Source organism: Salmo salar, chromosome 15 (genome assembly GCF_965601325.2).
Source record: "Salmo salar chromosome 15, fSalSal1, whole genome shotgun sequence".
NCBI lineage: Eukaryota > Metazoa > Chordata > Actinopteri > Salmoniformes > Salmonidae > Salmo > Salmo salar.
In genome coordinates this window covers 102,517,809-102,539,467 of record NC_138305.1, presented here as the reverse complement: position 1 = coordinate 102,539,467, position 21,659 = coordinate 102,517,809, and the positions used below count along the sequence as shown (strand labels likewise).

The window sequence follows — 21,659 nt, the reverse complement described above, 5'->3', positions numbered from 1 at the left end:
GAGAAATAGTCGACGCGTCATAATAACTACAACCCAAAACGTCTTAACTGGGAATATTGAACCACAAGCTTTCATATGTTCTCATGTTCTGAGCAAGGAACTTAAACGTTAGCTTTTTTACATGGCACATATTGCACTTTTACTTTCTTCTCCAACACTGTTTTTGCATTATTTAAACCAAATTCAACATGTTTCATTATTTATTTATTATAGTTGATCATTTATTTATTTTAGACTACATTTATTTTATTTATGTATTATATTAAGTTAAAATAAGTGTTAATTCAGTATTGTTGTAATTGTAATTATTACATATTTTTTAATCGGTATCGGCTTTTTTGGTCCTCCAATAATCGGTATCGGCGTTGAAAAATCATAATCGGTCGACCTCTAGTCTTGGGTATGTCAGTATCAGCTTTGCACATCTGGATTTTGGGGATTTTCTCTCATTCTTCCTAACAGATTTTCTCAATCTGTGTTAAATTGGATAGGGAGCGAAGGTGAACAACATTCTTAAAACCTGTCCACAGATTGTCAATGGAATTCAAGTCGGCTTTGGCAGGGCCATTCAAGGACTTTCACATTCTTATTCCAGCATTGATTTGGCTGTATGCTTGGGGTCATTGTCCTTTTGGAATGTAAATCTTCGCCCTAGTCTAAGGTCGTTTGCACTCTGAAGCAGGTTTTCATCAAGGATTTGCCTGTATTTGGTTGCATTCCCTCCATCCTTACCAGTCTCCCAGTCCCTGCTGCTGAAAAGCATCCCCATAGCACGTTGCTGCCACCACCATGCTTCACGGTAGGGATGGTGTTAGATGGGTGACGAGCTGTGCCTGGTTTTCTCCAGACATAGCGCTTTGCATTCAGGCCAAAGAGTCTCTATCTACAGGCAGGGCCTTGTATTTCATGGTACTATTTCTGCTCTGACATGCACTGTTAACTGTGGGACCTAATATAGACCGGTATTTTTCATTCTTAATCATGTCCAAACAGTTGAATTCACCTCAGGTGGACTACAATCAAGTTGTAGTGACATCTCAAGGATGATCAAAGGAAATTGGATGCACCTGAGCTCAATTTGGAGTGTCATAGCAAAGAGGTGTGAATACTTATGTACATGTAATTATTTCATGTTCAATAAATTTGTTACAATTTCCAAAAACATATTTTCACTTTGTCATTATGGGGTATTGTGTGTAGATGGGTGAGAAAAACATATATTTAATCAATTTTAAATACAGGCTATGACGCAACGATGTGGAATAAGTAAACTGGTATGAATACTTTCTGAAGGTGCTGTTTTCTTACTCATTGTGTATTTATCCCTTTATACATTGTTTCCATATTTTTCTCACTGCATTGTTTTTGAAAGGCCTGTATGTCAGCATTTCACTGTTAGTCTAGACATGTTGTCGTCGAAGCATGTGACAAATACATTTTGATTTGAGCTACCAAATACACTTGATCTCACAGTAGGTCAGTGAGTCAACCAATACATGACCACCACACACACACACACACAACACCACCCCCAAGCTATCTCCATCGGACTCCACTCTGCCACTGTCAACTCCTAGCCCAGTAGATTCCTGAGTCCTCTGGCTCCCTGGCTGCAGGCAGAGAGAGGCTATTAATACAGTTTGTTTAGCTAGTTTCCTAGCAGGCCGCATCAAACACCGCGGCCCTCGGGCTGATTATAGCCCTCGACCTGCTCGCTCCCCTAGCTACACCTGCTGAGTCAGAGAAACCCAAGGTTCCATCCCAAATGGCACCCTCTTCCCTTATGTAGTACACTACTTCTGACCAGAAACCCTATGGGTTTCCTACAGGCCATGGTCAAAAGCAGTGCACTACCTAGGGAATAGGGTGCCATTTGGGACGCACACCAAGTTAACAGCGGCGGGGACATTGCCGGCAGGCTCAGAGAGAGTGACTGGAATAAGACCTACTGGCAGGCTGAGAGAGTGACTGGAATAGGGCCCACTGGCCCGGCAGGCTCAGAGAGAGTGACTGGAATAAGACCTACTGGCAGGCTGAGAGAGTGACTAGAATAGGGCCCACTGGCCCGGCAGGCTCAGAGAGAGTGACTGGAATAAGGCCTACTGGCCCGGCAGGCTCAGAGAGAGTGACTGGAATAAGGCCTACTGGCCCGGCAGGCTCAGAGAAAGTGACTGGAATAAGGCCCACTGGCCCGGCAGGCTCAGAGAGAGTGACTGGATTAGGGCCCACTGGCCCGGCAGGCTCAGAGAGAGTGACTAGAATAGGGCCCACTGGCCCGGCAGGCTCAGAGAGAGTGACTAGAATAGGGCCCACTGGCCCGGCAGGCTCAGAGAGAGTGACTGGATTAGGGCCCACTGGCCCGGCAGGCTCAGAGAGAGTGACTGGATTAGGGCCCACTGGCCCGGCAGGCTCAGAGAGAGTGACTGGATTAGGGCCCACTGGCCCGGCAGGCTCAGAGAGAGTGACTGGATTAGGGCCCACTGGCCCGGCAGGCTCAGAGAGAGTGACTGGATTAGGGCCCACTGGCCCGGCAGGCTCAGAGAGAGTGACTGGAATAAGGCCCACTGGCCCGGCAGGCTCAGAGAGAGTGACTGGAATAAGGCCCACTGGCCCGGCAGGCTCAGAGAGAGTGACTAGAATAGGGCCCACTGGCCCGGCAGGCTCAGAGAGAGTGACTGGATTAGGGCCCACTGGCCCGGCAGGCTCAGAGAGAGTGACTGGAATAAGGCCCACTGGCCCGGCAGGCTCAGAGAGAGTGACTGGAATAAGGCCCACTGGCCCGGCAGGCTCAGAGAGAGTGACTAGAATAGGGCCCACTGGCCCGGCAGGCTCAGAGAGAGTGACTGGAATAAGGCCCACTGGCCCGGCAGGCTCAGAGAGCGTGACTGGAATAAGGCCCACTGGCCCGGCAGGCTCAGAGAGCGTGACTGGAATAAGGCCCACTGGCCCGGCAGGCTCAGAGAGCGTGACTGGAATAAGGCCCACTGGCCCGGCAGGCTCAGAGAGCGTGACTGGAATAAGGCCCACTGGCCCGGCAGGCTCAGAGAGCGTGACTGGATTAGGGCCCACTGGCCCGGCAGGCTCAGAGAGAGTGACTGGAATAAGGCCCACTGGCCCGGCAGGCTCAGAGAGCGTGACTGGAATAAGGCCTACTTGCCTGGCAGATATTTCCATGTCACCTTGGATGAATGGAGGTTTAAAAAAATGGGTGGACTGACTGAGGTTCTCACATGGATGGATCCCCTGTCTGAAATGGATAGAATGAAATTGATCGATGTGTGTGTTAGGTTTTTGAATCCGACCATAATGTCAAATACATAGGCAAATGTGTCAAATACTTTTTCAAGTATTTGGGGTGTGCTTGATTTAGCTTGGGAGTTTGTCACTGTAACTGTTCCATTTGCTTCCATTGTACCAGGGCAAACTTGGCCTAAATCAAGTTAACCAGCTTCCTTTCTCTTGCTCCTTCCAGATGTTGCCTCCCCGCAGAGGATTTGCTCACACACACACACACACACACACACACACACACACACACACACACACACACACACACACACACACACACACACACACACACACACACACACACACACACACACACACACACACACACAGCCAGTTAGTCCACACCCTGACTATAACGAGTTGCTGGTGTATGTTGTGTGTCGATGGACTGAACTCGCACATCTCTGCCCAAATAGACCCAGAGGATTGTGTTTTAGTGTGAGCAGTGAGAGAGACCTGACACGGGCCTGTTGTATTGGCTCGTTGCTCTCTGCTCCACAGACAGGCTTCTGCAACACAAATGGCACCCTGTTCCCTACATAGTGTGCTACTTTTGATCAGAGCTGGCTGCGCAAAAGTAGTGCACTATATATGGAATAGGGTGCCATTTGGGACACAATCACAGCCTGTGGGGTCTGTTCAGAATGATTTTTGTATGTGTTCTGTTTCCTCCTTTGATCTCACTGAGAAGGGATGTGCCAGTCAACATGAAGCCATTCCTTTTTTTTCATTAGTAAATTAAGCAGAGAGCGTGAGAGGGAGAGAGAGACGGAAAGGAAGAGAGACACATAGTGGTTAATATTACACCCAGCCCTGACCGCATGATAGTCTGAGTCTGCCTTGAGCTTCTCTTGTGAGTGGACGGCAGGGCAGGGCAGGCTGCTGAAATCATGTTGGCTGCTTGGCTCAGGATGAGTAACTGGTGTCAGAGTTGGGAGAGAACATCGGACTAGGGGGAGAGGGAGAGATGAAACATGGACTGACTTCAATACTGGAAAGTGGCCCACCCATTGTAGGTTATTATCTGTCCCACTTGATCATAAGTGCTAATAAAACTAGTGGTCTATAAAAGGTTTTAAGACAGGTACTAGGCAATGTAGCAATGTGTACAGTTGGCTACACTGTGGTTACACTGCACTGTGGCATATACTGGTGTGTGTGTGTGTGTGTGTGTGTGTGTGTGTGTGTGTGTGTGTGTGTGTGTGTGTGTGTGTGTGTGTGTGTGTGTGTGTGTGTGTGTGTATATATATGTATATATATTTATTTATTTATATATTTATATATATATATATATATATATATATATATAATAACTGCTCATAAAGAATAAAGGGAACAATTAAACAACACATCCTAGATCTGAATGAAAAATAATCTTATTAAATACTTTTTTCTTTACATAGTTGAATGTGCTGACAACAAAATCACACAAAAATAATCAATCGAAATCCAATTTATCAACCCATGGAGGTCTGGATTTGGAGTCACACTCAAAATTAAAGTGGAAAACCACACTACAGGCTGATCCAACTTTGATGTAATGTCCTTAAAACAAGTCAAAATGAGGCTCAGTAGTGTGTGTGGCCTCCACGTGCCTGTATGACCTCCCTACAACGCCTGGGCATGCTCCTGATGAGGTGGGGGATGGTCTCCTGAGGGATCTCCTCCCTGACAGACACAGCAAACCTTCTTGCCACAGCTCGCATTGATGTGCCATCCTGGATGAGCTGCACTACCTGAGCCACTTGTGTGGGTTGTAGACTCCGTCTCATGCTACCACTAGAGTGAAAGCACCGCCAGCATTCAAAAGTGACCAAAACATCAGCCAGGAAGCATAGGAACTGAGAAGTGGTCTGTGGTCCCCACCTGCAGAACCACTCCTTTATTGGGGGTGTCTTGCTAATTGCCTATAATTTCCACCTATTGTCTATTCCATTTGCACAACAGCATGTGAAATGTATTGTCAATCAGTGTTGCTTCCTAAGTGGACAGTTTGATTTCACAGAAGTGTGATTGACTTGGAGTTACATTGTGTTGTTTAAGTGTTCCCTTTATTTTTTTAGCAATATATAGATAGATAGATAGATAGATAGATATAAAAATAGCTAGCAAGCATATACTGATATAGATTGATAGCTAGCATATACATGTATGTGTGATTATTTATATATTTATTTATATATATATATATATATGGAATATGCCATTATATGCTAGCTATCATATATATTTATGCATACATGTATATGCTAGCTATTTATGTAATGTAATGGTATGTATGTGTAGCTAGATAGCTGGGGGTGCTTTGCTGCAGGAGGGACTGGTGCACTTCACAAAATAGATGGCATCATGAGGAAGGACAATTATGTGGATATATTGAAGCAACATCTCAAGACATCAGTCAGGAAGTTAAAGCTTGGTCGCAAATGGGTCTTCCAAATGGACAATGACCCCAAGCATACTTCCAAAGTTGTGGCAAAATGGCTTAAGGACAACAAAGTCAAGGTATTGGAGTGGCCATCACAAAGTCCTGACCTCAATCCTATAGAACATTTGTGGTCAGAACTGAAAAAGTGTGTGCGAGCAAGGAGGCCTACAAACTTGACTCAGTTACACCAGCTCTGTCAGGAGGAATGGGCCAGAATTCAACCAACTTATTGTGGGAAGCTTGTGGAAAGCTACCTGAAATGTTTGACCCAAGTTAAACAATTTAAAGGCAATGCTACCAAATACTAATTGAGTGTATGTAAACTTCTGACCCACTGGGAATGTGATGAAAGAAATAAAAGCTGAAATAAAGAATTCTCTCTACTATTATTCTGACATTTCACATTCTTAAAATAAAGTGGTGATCCTATCTGACCTAAGACAGGTAATTTATACTAGGATTAAATGTCAGGAATTGTGAAAAACTGAGTTTAAATGTATTTGGCTAAGGTGTATGTAAACTTCTGACTTCAACTGTATATACTACATCTAGCCTACCAGCAGAACATCCTGGCTGCTCTGACTACATCTAGCCTACCAGCAGACCATCCTGGCTGCTCTGACTACAGCTAGCCTACCAGCAGAACATCCTGGCTGCTCTGACTACAGCTAGCCTACCAGCAGAACATCCTGGCTGCTCTGACTACAGCTAGCCTACCAGCAGAACATCCTGGCTGCTCTGACTACAGCTAGCCTACCAGCAGAACATCCTGGCTGCTCTGACTACAGCTAGCCTTCCAGCAGAACATCCTGGCTGCTCTGACTACAGCTAGCCTACCAGCAGAACATCCTGGCTGCTCTGACTACAGCTAGCCTACCAGCAGAACAGCAGTATCTCTGCTTTGTTGTTTTCTGGACTAGCCTACTGGAGGACCAACAGAACCGATTTGAGGGGAAAAAAATAAATGACAACAATGTTCTCTTCTCCTCTCCCACAGTTACATTGCAAGCTCTTTGCAAAGATGGGGGACGACCGGCCTTTTGTGTGCAACGCTCCCGGCTGTGGACAGGTAAGCCATCTACCTCTACCTTGTCTTGAGTTTCAGGTGTGTTCAGTGTCTGTTTCTGAGTTCGGTTTTACCTGTGTGCTAGTGTTTGTATGTTTTACTGTTTGTGGCAGTTAATCAGTGGAATTTCTATAGACTAGTGATTATCCTAATTTAGGTTGGATTTCAGTTGATTTCAGTCTGTGTGTGTTTTGCGGTTGTACTGTACTTGTTTGTGTATTTTGCTGTCTGGCAGTTGACTGGAATAACTCTCTATTTTGAGTCCGAGTCCTCCGTTGACTGGAATAACTCTCTATTTTGAGTCCGAGTCCTGCGTTGACTGGAATAACTCTCTATTTTGAGTCCGAGTCCTCCGTTGACTGGAAAGTTGAAACAGATGGTGTTGGTGGTACTGAACTCCAGTGTTTCCCCTATATTCATGAATAATAATTTGGGATGGTAAAACATTTTCAGTGTAAACTTAAATGACTAAAACCAGATATAAAGTATGTAGAAAAGATTATGGATTTGTTTATATTTTTCGACAACTAACAACCACCAGAAAAAAAAATAGACAGTCTGGGAGAATCTAAAATTCCCAAAATGTCATGACATGGGGCCCCTGTTGATTTTGTCATAATGTTTGAGTCACTCAGATAGCGTAAGAACACGGCATAAGCCATGGCAAAATGTGTAGAATTGCAGGAAATTAGCTTTAAAGTAACTGTCCAGTGTTTCCAGATTCCTATGAAATATGAGCTATAATTACTTAGAATATGAGGGAAATAGTTTTCCTTTCAAAAAATTATTAAGAAGCTTAATTCAGCTTGTCTGGTGTCGGCATAACCCAACAATAGAATGTGTGGGCGTATACCGGTAATTTAAAATATTAACACAAGTAGACCGTTGATTGGCCAGATCATCCTCAGGAGTATGACATCATACTTAATGAGGAAATAGCAAGCATTTTTGAAGATGCAAGTTTGAGCCCCCCCCCCCCAATTTATGCTTTGGCCACAAATAAGAGCATATGACGAGTCGTCAACATTATATAGGAATGAGTTAACGGAATATCAACTTTTTTTAAAGTCCGATTTTCACTGGACAGTTACTTTAAAACTGCATATTTTCTCTCAGCCCCATGGCAAAATTGATAGAATTGCAGGAAATTAGCTTTAGAACAGTAAAATTGTCTCTGCAGCTGAGAGGAGGGCCCCCCTCCCCTGCGCTAGTTTTGCCACCGCTGCTGAAAGAAATCCTAGGAGAAACACTGTACTCATACTGAAATGAAGGACATTTCCCATTACAGTGGAGTGGAACATCGGTAGAGAGTAGACACTCATTTAGCTCTGCTGCCACTGACAGTGTCCACATGGACAACATGTTTCTTTTGTCGGTCTGTTTGTTCTTTTGCCGACTCCTTGTGAAACTATCATGTTTGCAGTGACACTGAGTTGGCAAGAGAGTACAAACACATCTGTGATCACACTAGGTCTGTTCCACTTCTGTTATTGAGCGCACACATGGACAATAACACTGCAAACACTGATCACACTGTCTGATAGTGCAGCTAGCGCTGTTGTGAAACAATGCGGATGTATCTAATGCAATTCGTTTTCTTTGTAAGAGACCACATGGACAACGCAGCACACTGCCATCCAGGCCACCCACACACACACACACACTGATATATAGTGATGGCTAGCTAGTCAACATGGGTCTCTCTGAAGCTTCTGTTTCTCTATGAGAGCCCAGATGGCCAATACACTGATCACTGAGAAATACCTCTAGCCGAGCGGTGTTGTGATACAATGCTGGCAAGGTGTTGTCTCCCAGCCAGCCAGCCAGCCAGTGAGTCATAGGCAGCAGGCAGCACAGATGACACATTTTTCAACCTGTTTCTGTCTCACTTCTGCAGCCTGCAGAGGTTAGAGATCCATAGTGACTCAGCTTGGCACTAAATGTCTATTGCTGTACTCTGTCCAAAGGTGTTAGGATGGATTAGATGTTTTAAAGCCTGGTACAATGTTACATTACAGTACATTTACATTATAGTACAATCCCAGTGAAGACAATGAGTTAAATATGTATTTTCAACGTCCTTTTCAATATCTTTTGCTCATAGGGATATCTCTGCTTCTTCCCTGTTTGGCTACTGATGACATGACTTATAAGCCTCATTAGGAAACATTAAAAAGGTTTTAACATGCTTATAACAGCATCATAATTGTACCGGCAGGCTTTACCACGTGTTTTACTGCGGACAGCTTGAAGACGACAGATGAGTGTTGAGGAAATGTAATTCCAAATCAGTAAGGTTATTACCTCCTACCTTATTAAATAAAAGATCATTAGTGTTGTCCTCAGGCGTGGTTAGACAATTCAAGCGATTACCGCAGACACACGCAGACAACAACATGTGTCTGGAATGAAACATTTATCTCTTGTTGTTTGCCCATTAATCCTCTTAGAAACCTTCAGGGACTCGACTGTCAGTTACCATCACAGAGTTTAGATTAGACTGTCAGTTACCATAACAGAGTTTAGATTAGACTGTCAGTTACCATCACAGAGTTTAGATTAGACTGTCAGTTACCATCACAGAGTTTAGATTCTACTTGACTTGCTTACGTAAGGACAATGATGATATTACATATTTCATTTATTGACATTATTAATTTATTACTTAAGAGACAAGAAAGGAAAAAGGACAGTAAAATGGATGTTTAGATAAAAGTTACAGGATGTGTTTTGAGATTTGGTTGAATGAACACGATCTACTCTAGCCTCTCTAGCAGACTTGCCATTTTTAATAGTATTTTTTAATTGTGTGTATCATCAAAGCAACACAACAGACAGTTGTGTCTGCTTTGCGTGATGTATTGTTGTCTCTACCTTCTTGCCCTTTGTGCTGTTGTCTGTGCCCAGTAATGTTTGTGCTTCTACCATGTTGTGTTGCTGCCATGTTGTTGCTGCCATGTTGTTGCTGCCATGTTGTGCTGCTGCCATGTTGTGCTGCTGCCATGTTGTGCTGCTGCCATGTTGTGCTGCTGCCATGTTGTGCTGCTACCATGTTGTTGTTGTTGTCATGTGGTGTTGCCATGCTATGCTGTTGTTATAAGTCTCTCTCTTTATGTAGTGTTGTGGTCTCTCTCTTTATGTAGTGTTGTGGTGTCTCTCTTTATGTAGTATTGTGGTCTCTCTCTTTATGTAGTATTGTGGTGTCTCTCTTTATGTAGTGTTGTGGTGTCTCTCTTTATGTAGTGTTGTGGTGTCTCTCTTTATGTAGTGTTGTGATGTCTCTCTTTATGTAGTGTTGTGGTCTCTCTCTTTATGTAGTGTTGTGATGTCTCTCTTTATGTAGTGTTGTGATGTCTCTCTTTATGTAGTGTTGTGGAGTCTCTCTTTATGTAGTGTTGTGTTGTCTCTCTTTATGTAGTGTTGTGGTGTCTCTCTTTATGTAGTATTGTGATGTCTCTCTCTTTATGTAGTGTTGTGGTCTCTCTCTTTATGTAGTGTTGTGGTCTCTCTCTTTATGTAGTGTTGTGATGTCTCTCTTTATGTAGTGTTGTGGTGTCTCTCTTTATGTAGTGTTGTGGTGTCTCTCTTTATGTAGTATTGTGATGTCTCTCTCTTTATGTAGTGTTGTGGTCTCTCTCTTTATGTAGTGTTGTGGTCTCTCTCTTTATGTAGTGTTGTAGTCTCTCTCTTTATGTAGTATTGTGATGTCTCTCTCTTTATGTAGTGTTGTGGTCTCTCTCTTTATGTAGTGTTGTGATGTCTCTCTTTATGTAGTGTTGTGGTCTCTCTCTTTATGTAGTGTTGTGGTGTCTCTCTTTATGTAGTGTTGTGGTGTCTCTCTTTATGTAGTATTGTGCTCTCTCTCTTTATGTAGTGTTGTGATGTCTCTCTCTTTATGTAGTGTTGATGTCTCTCTCTTTATGTAGTATTGTGGTCTCTCTCTTTATGTAGTATTGTGGTGTCTCTCTTTATGTAGTGTTGTGGTGTCTCTCTTTATGTAGTGTTGTGGTGTCTCTCTTTATGTAGTGTTGTGGTGTCTCTTTATGTAGTGTTGTGGAGTCTCTCTTTATGTAGTGTTGTGGAGTCTCTCTTTATGTAGTGTTGTGGAGTCTCTCTTTATGTAGTGTTGTGGAGTCTCTCTTTATGTAGTGTTGTGGAGTCTCTCTTTATGTAGTGTTGTGGAGTCTCTCTTTATGTAGTGTTGTGGAGTCTCTCTTTATGTAGTGTTGTGATGTCTCTCTTTATGTAGTATTGTGGTCTCTCTCTTTATGTAGTGTTGTGGAGTCTCTCTTTATGTAGTGTTGTGATGTCTCTCTTTATGTAGTATTGTGGTCTCTCTCTTTATGTAGTGTTGTGGAGTCTCTTTATGTAGTGTTGTGGAGTCTCTTTATGTAGTGTTGTGGAGTCTCTTTATGTAGTGTTGTGGAGTCTCTTTATGTAGTGTTGTGGAGTCTCTCTTTATGTAGTGTTGTGGAGTCTCTATGTAGTGTTGTGGAGTCTCTCTTTATGTAGTGTTGTGGAGTCTCTCTTTATGTAGTGTTGTGGTCTCTCTCTTTATGTAGTGTTGTGGTGTCTCTCTTTATGTAGTGTTGTGGTGTCTCTCTTTATGTAGTATTGTGGTCTCTCTCTTTATGTAGTGTTGTGGTGTCTCTCTTTATGTAGTGTTGTGGTGTCTCTCTTTATGTAGTATTGTGGTGTCTCTCTCTTTATGTAGTGTTGTGGTGTCTCTCTTTATGTAGTGTTGTGGTGTCTCTCTTTATGTAGTGTTGTGGTCTCTCTCTTTATGTAGTGTTGTGATGTCTCTCTTTATGTAGTATTGTGGTTTCTCTCTTTATGTAGTGTTGTGATGTCTCTCTTTATGTAGTGTTGTGATGTCTCTCTTTATGTAGTGTTGTGGTCTCTCTCTTTATGTAGTGTTGTGGTGTCTCTCTTTATGTAGTATTGTGGTGTCTCTCTTTATGTAGTGTTGTGGTGTCTCTCTTCATGTAGTGTTGTGGTCTCTTTATGTAGTGTTGTGATGTCTCTCTTTATGTAGTGTTGTGATGTCTCTCTTTATGTAGTGTTGTGGTGTCTCTCTTCATGTAGTGTTGTGGTCTCTTTATGTAGTGTTGTGATGTCTCTCTTTATGTAGTGTTGTGATGTCTCTCTTTATGTAGTGTTGTGATGTCTCTCTTTATGTAGTGTTGTGGTCTCTTTATGTAGTGTTGTGATGTCTCTCTTTATGTAGTGTTGTGATGTCTCTCTTTATGTAGTGTTGTGATGTCTCTCTTTATGTAGTGTTGTGATGTCTCTCTTTATGTAGTGTTGTGATGTCTCTCTTTATGTAGTGTTGTGATGTCTCTCTTTATGTAGTGTTGTGGTGTCTCTCTTTATGTAGTATTGTGGTGTCTCTCTTTATGTAGTGTTGTGGTGTCTCTCTTTATGTAGTGTTGTGGTCTCTCTCTTTATGTAGTGTTGTGATGTCTCTCTTCATGTAGTGTCTCTCTTTATGTAGTGTTGTGGTCTCTCTTTATGTAGTGTTGTGATGTCTCTCTTTATGTAGTGTTGTGGTCTCTCTCTTTATGTAGTGTTGTGATGTCTCTCTTTATGTAGTGTTGTGGTCTCTCTCTTTATGTAGTGTTGTGATGTCTCTCTTTATGTAGTGTTGTGATGTCTCTCTTTATGTAGTGTTGTGATGTCTCTCTTTATGTAGTGTTGTGATGTCTCTCTTTATGTAGTGTTGTGATGTCTCTCTTTATGTAGTGTTGTGATGTCTCTCTTTATGTAGTGTTGTGATGTCTCTCTTTATGTAGTGTTGTGATGTCTCTCTCTTTATGTAGTGTTGTGATGTCTCTCTCTTTATGTAGTATTGTGGTCTCTCTCTTTATGTAGTATTGTGGTCTCTCTCTTTATGTAGTGTTGTGATGTCTCTCTTTATGTAGTGTTGTGATGTCTCTCTTTATGTAGTGTTGTAGTCTCTCTCTTTATGTAGTATTGTGGTGTCTCTCTTTATGTAGTGTTGTAGTCTCTCTTTATGTAGTCTCTCTTTATGTAGTGTTGTGGTCTCTCTCTTTATGTAGTATTGTGGTGTCTCTCTTTATGTAGTGTTGTGGTGTCTCTCTTTATGTAGTGTTGTAGTCTCTCTTTATGTAGTCTCTCTTTATGTAGTGTTGTGGTCTCTCTCTTTATGTAGTATTGTGGTGTCTCTCTTTATGTAGTGTTGTGGTGTCTCTCTTTATGTAGTGTTGTGGTCTCTCTCTTTATGTAGTATTGTGATGTCTCTCTCTTTATGTAGTGTTGTGATGTCTCTCTTTATGTAGTGTTGTGGTCTCTCTCTTTATGTAGTGTTGTGATGTCTCTCTTTATGTAGTGTTGTGATGTCTCTCTCTTTATGTAGTGTTGTGGTGTCTCTCTTTATGTAGTATTGTAGTCTCTCTCTTTATGTAGTGTTGTGGTGTCTCTCTTTATGTAGTGTTGTGGTGTCTTTCTTGTCGTGATGTGTGTTTTTGTCCTATATTTTTAATCCCCCGTCCCGCAGGAGGCCTTTTGCCTTTTGGTAGGACATCATTGTAAATAATAATTTGTTCTTAACTGGCTTGCCTAGTTAAATAAAGGGTTAAAAAAAACGCAGTGTGTGTTGGTGCTCTTTGGGTGTGTTGTGGTACCCTCACACTCCAACAGTTGTCCATTTCTAATGTGTGTGTAGACCATGTTGTTGTTCAGACAGAACAGAAGTGTGATTTTATTCAGGTCATGGCTCTCTGATGTCCAGACCTGGTCTTGTCTAGGCCTGTCTGTCATGCTATGGCATGTAGGCTATGCAATTGTGGGAAACCTGATGTGAGGCTGGCCTTTTCCCTTCATGTTTACAGTTAGCTATTTATTGTTAGATATGATAATCCTTGCTTCCAGTATCTCCTACATACGCATGTACTAGAGGTATTCACGGGTCCAAAAAGTTGGACCCATTCTGAAAAGGACCTGGGTCTTTCCCACCCGGATCCGATATGCATAAATGATTTGATTTAATATAGAGTCCCATTCCGAACAGACCCAAGGACAGCTAGACCCAAGGACAGCTAGACCCAAGGACAGCTAGACCCGTTCCTTAGAGAGCATTCAGAACATTAAGTAGCAGCCTACCTGTTGGTTCTTGGTCGTTGTAGCCTACCCTTCTCCTTTATCGTTTTTATTTCTTATTTTACCCTTTTTCACCCCAATTTCGTGGTATCCAATTGGTAGTAGTTACTGTCTTGTCTCATCGCACCGTAGGGTCTCAGGAGAGGCGAAGGTCGAGACCCATGCGTCCTCTGAAACACAACCCAACCAAGCTGCACTGCTTCTTGACACAACGCACATCCAACCCGGAAGCCAGCCACACCAATGTGTCGGGGGAAACACCGTACACCTAGCGACCTGGTCAGCGTGCACTGCGTCCGGCCCGCCACAGGAGTCGCTAGTGCAAGATGAGACAAGGATATCCCTGCCGGCCAAACCTCCTCTAACCCGGACGACGCTGGGCCAATTGTGTGCCGCCCCATGGGCTTCCCGGTCGCGGCCGGCTGCGACAGAGCCTGGGCTTGAATCCAGAATCTCTGGTGGCACAGCTAGCACTGCGATGCAGTGCCTTAGACCACTGCGCCACCGGGGAGGCCCCCTCTCCTTTATCTTATAATTCCATCTACCACTGATTAGATATCTCCTAACTTTGGCCACATGTGGAGGCTCTATGACTGACTGTAGACTATTGCTGCTTTGATAACTTATGATTGGCCAACAACAACTACAAGCTACAGACTCCACTCTGGTGAAAAGGAAGAGGAGCAGCATATATTATACAATTTCTCTCTCTACTGCAGGAGTCACGTTGGGATCTGTACGGGCCCTTCCTGACAGGTCCGTTAAAGTAACATATTCTCCAGACCCGTGACGTCATATCAGATCCGTGACAGTATTTAGAATTATGGTTCCGGACTTACTCGGGTCCCGGATCGGGACTGGGATAGTCGGGTACAGGTTGATTCGTGAAGACCTCTAGTAGATATGTACAATAAGGGAGATTGATTTGAGATTGTTTCCCCTAGCCCGACCCAGTCATCTTGGTCATAGGAAAGATACTATCAGCCCATGAGACTTGTATTGGTGATACTGCCGCTAGCTGGTACTGGCTACAAATATGCTCCTGACAGTGTTTTCACTTGGTGCTCTTCTCTCTCTCTCCCCCTCTGCTCTGCTCTCTCTCTTCCGCTCTAACTCTTTCTCTTTCTCTCTCTCCTCCCTCTCTTCTCCCTCTCTCTCTCGCGACTGAACGTATAACTGTGACACTGACACAGCCAGAAATAGACTTCATGCAGAAGAAGATGGAGGATCCTAAATCGCACCCTATATAGTGCAACGGCACTACTTTTGACCAGAAAAAAAGTAGTGCACTAAATATAGAATAGGGCACCATTTGGGTTGTATTCATCAGGATACAATGAAAGTTTTGCAATGGTTTGAGTTTTTTAAAATTTTTTATCTACTTCCGTAAACTAAAACTAAATTAAAGCAACTCCAAAAGGGAAGAGAACAAACAGAGGAAGACTATTGTAACAGCTTGGTGTGCTTGGCTGAAAGACTGACAGAGGAAGACTATTGTAACAGCTTGGTGTGCTTGGCTGAAAGACTGACAGAGGAAGACTATTGTAACAGCTTGGTGTGCTTGGCTGAAAGACTGACAGAGGAAGACTATTGTAACAGCTTGGTGTGCTTGGCTGAAAGACTGACAGAGGAAGACTATTGTAACAGCTTGGTGTGCTTGGCTGAAAGACTGACAGAGGAAGACTATTGTAACAGCTTGGTGTGCTTGGCTGAAAGACTGACAGAGGAAGACTATTGTAACAGCTTGGTGTGCTTGGCTGAAAGACTGACAGAGGAAGACTATTGTAACAGCTTGGTGTGCTTGGCTGAAAGACTGACAGAGGAAGACTATTGTAACAGCTTGGTGTGCTTGGCTGAAAGACTGACAGAGGAAGACTATTGTAACAGCTTGGTGTGCTTGGCTGAAAGACTGACAGAGGAAGACTATTGTAACAGCTTGGTGTGCTTGGCTGAAAGACTGGCAGAGGAAGACTATTGTAACAGCTTGGTGTGCTTGGCTGAAAGACTGAGAGAGGAAGACTATTGTAACAGCTTGGTGTGCTTGGCTGAAAGACTGACAGAGGAAGACTATTGTAACAGCTTGGTGTGCTTGGCTGAAAGACTGACAGAGGAAGACTATTGTAACAGCTTGGTGTGCTTGGCTGAAAGACTGACAGAGGAAGACTATTGTAACAGCTTGGTGTGCTTGGCTGAAAGACTGACAGAGGAAGACTATTGTAACAGCTTGGTGTGCTTGGCTGAAAGACTGACAGAGGAAGACTATTGTAACAGCTTGGTGTGCTTGGCTGAAAGACTGACAGAGGAAGACTATTGTAACAGCTTGGTGTGCTTGGCTGAAAGACTGACAGAGGAAGACTATTGTAACAGCTTGGTGTGCTTGGCTGAAAGACTGACAGAGGAAGACTATTGTAACAGCTTGGTGTGCTTGGCTGAAAGACTGACAGAGGAAGACTATTGTAACAGCTTGGTGTGCTTGGCTGAAAGACTGACAGAGGAAGACTATTGTAGCACCTTGGTGTGCTTGGCTGAAAGACTGACAGAGGAAGACTATTGTAACAGCTTGGTGTGCTTGGCTGAAAGACTGACAGAGGAAGACTATTGTAACAGCTTGGTGTGCTTGGCTGAAAGACTGACAGAGGAAGACTATTGTAACAGCTTGGTGTGAGTGGTTGGTTGGCATACTTCTGCAGATGTGTTGCAAGCAGAGAAGGACGAATCCCTTCGATAAACACATACTGGTGCACTAGGCTACTTGTTCAGTTGGCCATACGTCTTACAAATGATAGCCCTGACCTGCCATATCCCTAGCCTGCCACCTCCCTAGCCCTAGCCTGCCACCTCCCTAGCCCTAGATGAGGCCTCCCTAGCCTGCCACCTCCCTAGCCCTAGATGAGGCCTCCCTAGCCTGCCACCTCCCTAGCCCTAGATGAGGCCTCCCTAGCCTGCCACCTCCCTAGCCCTAGATGAGGCCTCCCTAGCCTGCCACCTCCCTAGCCCTAGATGAGGCCTCCCTAGCCTGCCACCTCCCTAGCCCTAGATGAGGCCTCCCTAACCTGCCACCTCCCTAGCCCTAGCCTGCCACCTCCCTAGCCCTAGATGAGGCCTCCCTAGCCTGCCACCTCCCTAGCCCTAGATGAGGCCTCCCTAGCCTGCCACCTCCCTAGCCCTAGATGAGGCCTCCCTAGCCTGCCACCTCCCTAGCCCTAGATGAGGCCTCCCTAGCCTGCCACCTCCCTAGCCCTAGATGAGGCCTCCCTAGCCTGCCACCTCCCTAGCCCTAGATGAGGCCTCCCTAGCCTGCCACCTCCCTAGCCCTAGATGAGGCCTCCCTAGCCCTAGCCTGCCACCTCCCTAGCCCTAGATGAGGCCTCCCTAACCTGCCACCTCCCTAGCCATAACCTGCCACCTCCCTAATCCTAGCCTGACACTTCCCTAGCCTGCCACTTCCTTAATCCTAGCCTGCCACTTCCCTAACCCTAATCCTAGCCTGCCACTTCCCTAACCCTAATCCTAGCCTGCCACTTCCCTAACCTTAATCCTAGCCTGCCACTTCCCTAACCCTAATCCTAGCCTGCCACTTCCCTAACCCTAATCCTAGCCTGCCACTTCCCTAACCCTAATCCTAGCCTGCCACTTCCCTAACCCTAACCCTAGCCTGCCACTTCCCTAACCCTAGCCTGCCACTTCCCTAACCCTAGCCTGCCACTTCCCTAACCCTAGCCTGCCACTTCCCTAACCCTAACCCTAGCCTGCCACTTCCCTAATCCTAATCTGCCTTCCCTAATCCTAGCCTGCCACTTTCCTAACCCTAACCTGCCACTTTCCTAACCCTAACCTGCCACCTCCCTAACTATGAGCATGGCAAGCTGTTGGCTCAATGTGTTTTCACACACTGTCACCATCCAGCATTTTGTGCCACTGTGTGTGTAGCGTCGGGTCGATAATGCCATTTCCTAGACATTTAGGCCTGTGTCGCTTACGGCTAAAAGAGTCTAAAAAGGGCTGCATTACACAAATCCTAGTGTATTGTATACATGGATATTCTTTGTCGTGCAACCCAAAATTATACAGTATGTGTTATCCATAAAATAGCCAGTCAAATGTATTGGATTCTGTGACATCTTCTATTGAGGTTAAGATGCTTTCTGGCCCTAATTGGTGTGTGTGTGACATTAACTCTCCTCTCTCCCCACCCCTCCCTCTCCTCCTTTCCCTCTTTTCTCCCTTTCTTTCTCTCCCTCCCACCCTCTCTCCAGAGGTTTACCAACGAGGACCACCTGGCTGTACACAAACACAAGCATGAGATGAGTCTAAAGTTTGGCCCTGCCAGGACAGACTCTGTCATTATCCAAGGTACTGGTTCTCCTAGTGAGTCTAAAATATTTCACTTTATTACTCTACTGTTCTGGCACCTCTTTAATTTGGTACTTTTGTCAGTTGTTGAGTACCCACATGTCAGTCGTAATTACCAGAACATTTTAGACAGATATAGGATCACTGATGTCCCCACCTGTTAAGTTTGACTTCTCTGAAGACCTTTAGTGGTTGACCTATTAGTAAACTCAGCAAAAAAAGAAACGTCCCTTTTTCAGGACCCTGTCTTTCAAAGATAATTCGTAAAAATCCGCAAAACTTGACAGATCTTCATTGTAAAGTGTTTGAACATTGTTTCCCATGCTTGTTCAAACAACCATAAACAATTAATGAACATGCACCTTTGGAACGGTCGTGAAGACACTAACAGCTTACAGACGGTAGGCAATTAAGGTCACAGTTATGAAAACTAAGGACACTAAAGAGGCCTTTCTACTGACGCTGAAAAACACCAAAAGAAAGATGCCCAGGGTCCCTGCTCATCTGTGTGAACGTGCCTTAGGCATGCTGCAAGGAGGCATGAGGACTGCAGATGTGGCCAGGGCAATAAATTGCAATGTCCGTCTAAGACAGCGCTACAGGGAGACAGGACGGACAGCTGATCGTCCTTGCAGTGGCAGACCACGTGTAACAACACCTGCACAGGATCGGTACATCCGAACATCACACCTACGGGACAGGTACAAGATGGCAACAACAACTGCCCGAGTTACACCATGAACGCACAATCCCTCCATCAGTGCTCAGAGTGTCCGCAATAGGCTGAGAGAGGCTGGACTGAGGGCTTGTAGGCCTGTTGTAAGACATCACCCGCAACAATGTCGCCAATGGGCACAATGCCACCGTCGCTGGACCAGACGGGACTGGCAAAAAGTGCTCTTCACTGACGAGTCGCAGTTTTGTCTCACCAGGGGTGATGGTTGGATTCGCGTTTATAGTTGAAGGAATGAGCGTTACAGTTGTAATTAGTTGTAATGGATACGTCCTATGGCATGTTACTGTGTTTTCCCTTACAAATGCAATCCCTACAACAAGTGTTCCCATTCAGTTCAGTAGGAGTATTTTCCCATGCATATATTATCAGACACTGAAACTCCTGTTGTAGCCGTCCGCTAAATAGAGATTGTTCTCTCAAACAACCACAGACTTGTTTGACTGTACTCTGGAGCGGGATCGATTTGGAGGTGGAGGGTCCGTCATGGTCTGGGGCGGTGTGTCACAGCATCATCGGACTGAGCTTGTTGTCATTGCAGGCAATCTCAATGCTGTGCGTTACAGGGAAGACATCCTCCTCCCTCATGTGGTACCCTTCCTGCAGGCTCATCCTGACATGACCCTCCAGCATGGCAATGCCACCAGTCATACTGCTCATTCTGTGTGTGATTTCCTGCAAGACAGGAATGTCAGTGTTCTGCCATGGCCAGCGAAGAGCCCGGATCTCCATCCCATTGAGTATGACTGGAACCTGTTGGATCGGAGGGTGAGGGCTAGGGCCATTCCCCCCAGAAATGTCCGGGAACATTATACTGACTGTTACTTTTGATTTTGACCCGCCCTTTGTTCAGGGACACATTATTCAATTTCTGTTAGTCATATGTCTGTGGAACTTGTTCAGTTTATGTCTGTTGTTGAATCTTGTTATGTTCATACAAATATTTACACATGTTAAGTTTGCTAAAAAATAAACGCAGTTGACAGTGAGAGGACGTTTCTTTTTTTGCTGAGATTAGTTGAATATTGGATTAATTTGATGTTTAAATCTCTATGCCAAAGTGTTGGAATAAAACATTAACCCAAGGACTTTGAAAAAAGGTGATATTTTCTAAAATAGACATTTCTCTCTGTGTTTCTCTTCCTCCTGTTCCAGACCAGACCCCAACTCCCACTCGCTTCCTGAAGAACTGTGAGGAGGTGGGGCTGTTCAACGAGCTGGCTAGCTCCTTCGCTGAGGAGTTCAGGAAGGCCCAGGAGGACGACGACAAGCGGGCCAAGAACCCTGTGAGTAGAAATCACTTGGTCCTCTTAGTTGGTAGAGCATGGGGTTTGCAACGTCAGGATAGTGGGTTTGATTCCCGGGACCACACATATGTAAAATGTATGCACACAAGACTGCTTTGGATAAAGCTTCTGCTAAATGGCATAATATTATCATATTGTAGAACTGAGGTGGTTCCACAGACCATGTTTGCCTGACTTAGGTTCTGTATCTGAGACCTGAAGACTGGCAGTAGGTCTAGGCTTTTGTTCAGAACGCAGTGGTGTTGCACGCAGAAGACCAGGATCGAAATCCAGTCGGTCACATGGCCCCTTCCTATCTCTGCTGTGCTTTATAGTGTCTGTCTCCTTTCCCTCCCTACCTCCCTCCCTCCCCTCCAGCTGCCTGCCCCCCACAGAGAGGTGGCCCTACACATGAGCCTGCAGACACCATCAGCAGAAGCCATGAAGGTGAAGGAGGAGGAGCCTGTGGAGGTTGACTCTTCCCCACCAGGAAGTCCTGATTCCTTCTCCAGCATGTCAGATAGCAGCAGGGATGCCATGGTGAGACGAGGAAAGGTAGGGGTCAAAACTTAGGGGACATGACTGACCAGCAAACCCATGTTGAATTACCAAGTTGGTTCTGGTTAGTTTAGGATTAGAGTTATGGGTTGACATGCCAGTCATGTCCCTACAGTCACACCGAAAGGTAGGGGACCGAGGAGGGCCAGAGGAACGGTAGGTGTGCGAGACCAGGATGGATGGGCACTGTGGTTTGTTGATGGGGAGCGTCTGACAGGATCGGCAAACAACTTGCTGTACTCCACCTTTACTATGTCTACGAGCTATCAAGAAACAATCCACAATGCATTGGGGCTGTATTAAACCTAGAATTGACCTTCTACTGTTGGATTCTAAACTTTGAACATTGGGATATTAAACACATGATAGATCAGAGCATAGTATATTAAGGAGTGAGATCTGTAGAAAGACAGAATGGCTGTGGAATGTGCTGGGTGGACGGAGGAGATCACAGGATTGCTATGGGGAAGCAGATGGACATCTGTGGACTAGGTGAAGGAGGGGTTGAGGTCAGGAGGTCAGGTCAGATCCCCTGAAGGGAGTTATAAGGGTTTAGTATCCTGTTACCCTCTTCCTGTTAACCTCTATGGGCTAGGTGGGACGCTAGCGTGCCACCCGTGGTGCACTCCATCAACAGCAGGTGCATTTCAAGAGCGGCAAATTTGAATCCAAATAAATGTCAAAATTCAAATTTTTCAAACATACAACTATTTTACACCCTTTGAAAGATAAACATCTCCTTAATCTAACCACGTTTTACGATTTCAAAAAGGTTTTACGGCGAAAGCATAAATTTAGAGTATGTTAGGACAGTACATTTACAAGAGT

At 44.6% G+C, this 21,659-nt stretch overlaps 1 protein-coding gene across 3 annotated transcripts in view; it reads left to right on the top strand.

Moving 5' to 3' along the window:
* The window catches only part of LOC106572727 (cyclic AMP-dependent transcription factor ATF-7), a 43,874-nt gene that overhangs the window by 6,713 nt on the left and 15,502 nt on the right, over positions 1-21,659 (top strand). The window contains exons 2-5 of one of the 3 annotated variants that reach the window (XM_014147160.3): positions 6,714-6,785; positions 18,158-18,254; positions 20,143-20,273; positions 20,652-20,828. In XM_014147160.3, coding sequence (XP_014002635.1) covers positions 6,714-6,785; positions 18,158-18,254; positions 20,143-20,273; positions 20,652-20,828 — 477 coding nt within the window. Of the gene's footprint in view, positions 1-6,713; positions 6,786-18,157; positions 18,270-20,142; positions 20,274-20,651; positions 20,829-21,659 lie in introns of all 3 variants that reach the window. The other 2 variants (XM_014147161.3, XM_014147159.3) reach the window with 2 other exon arrangements.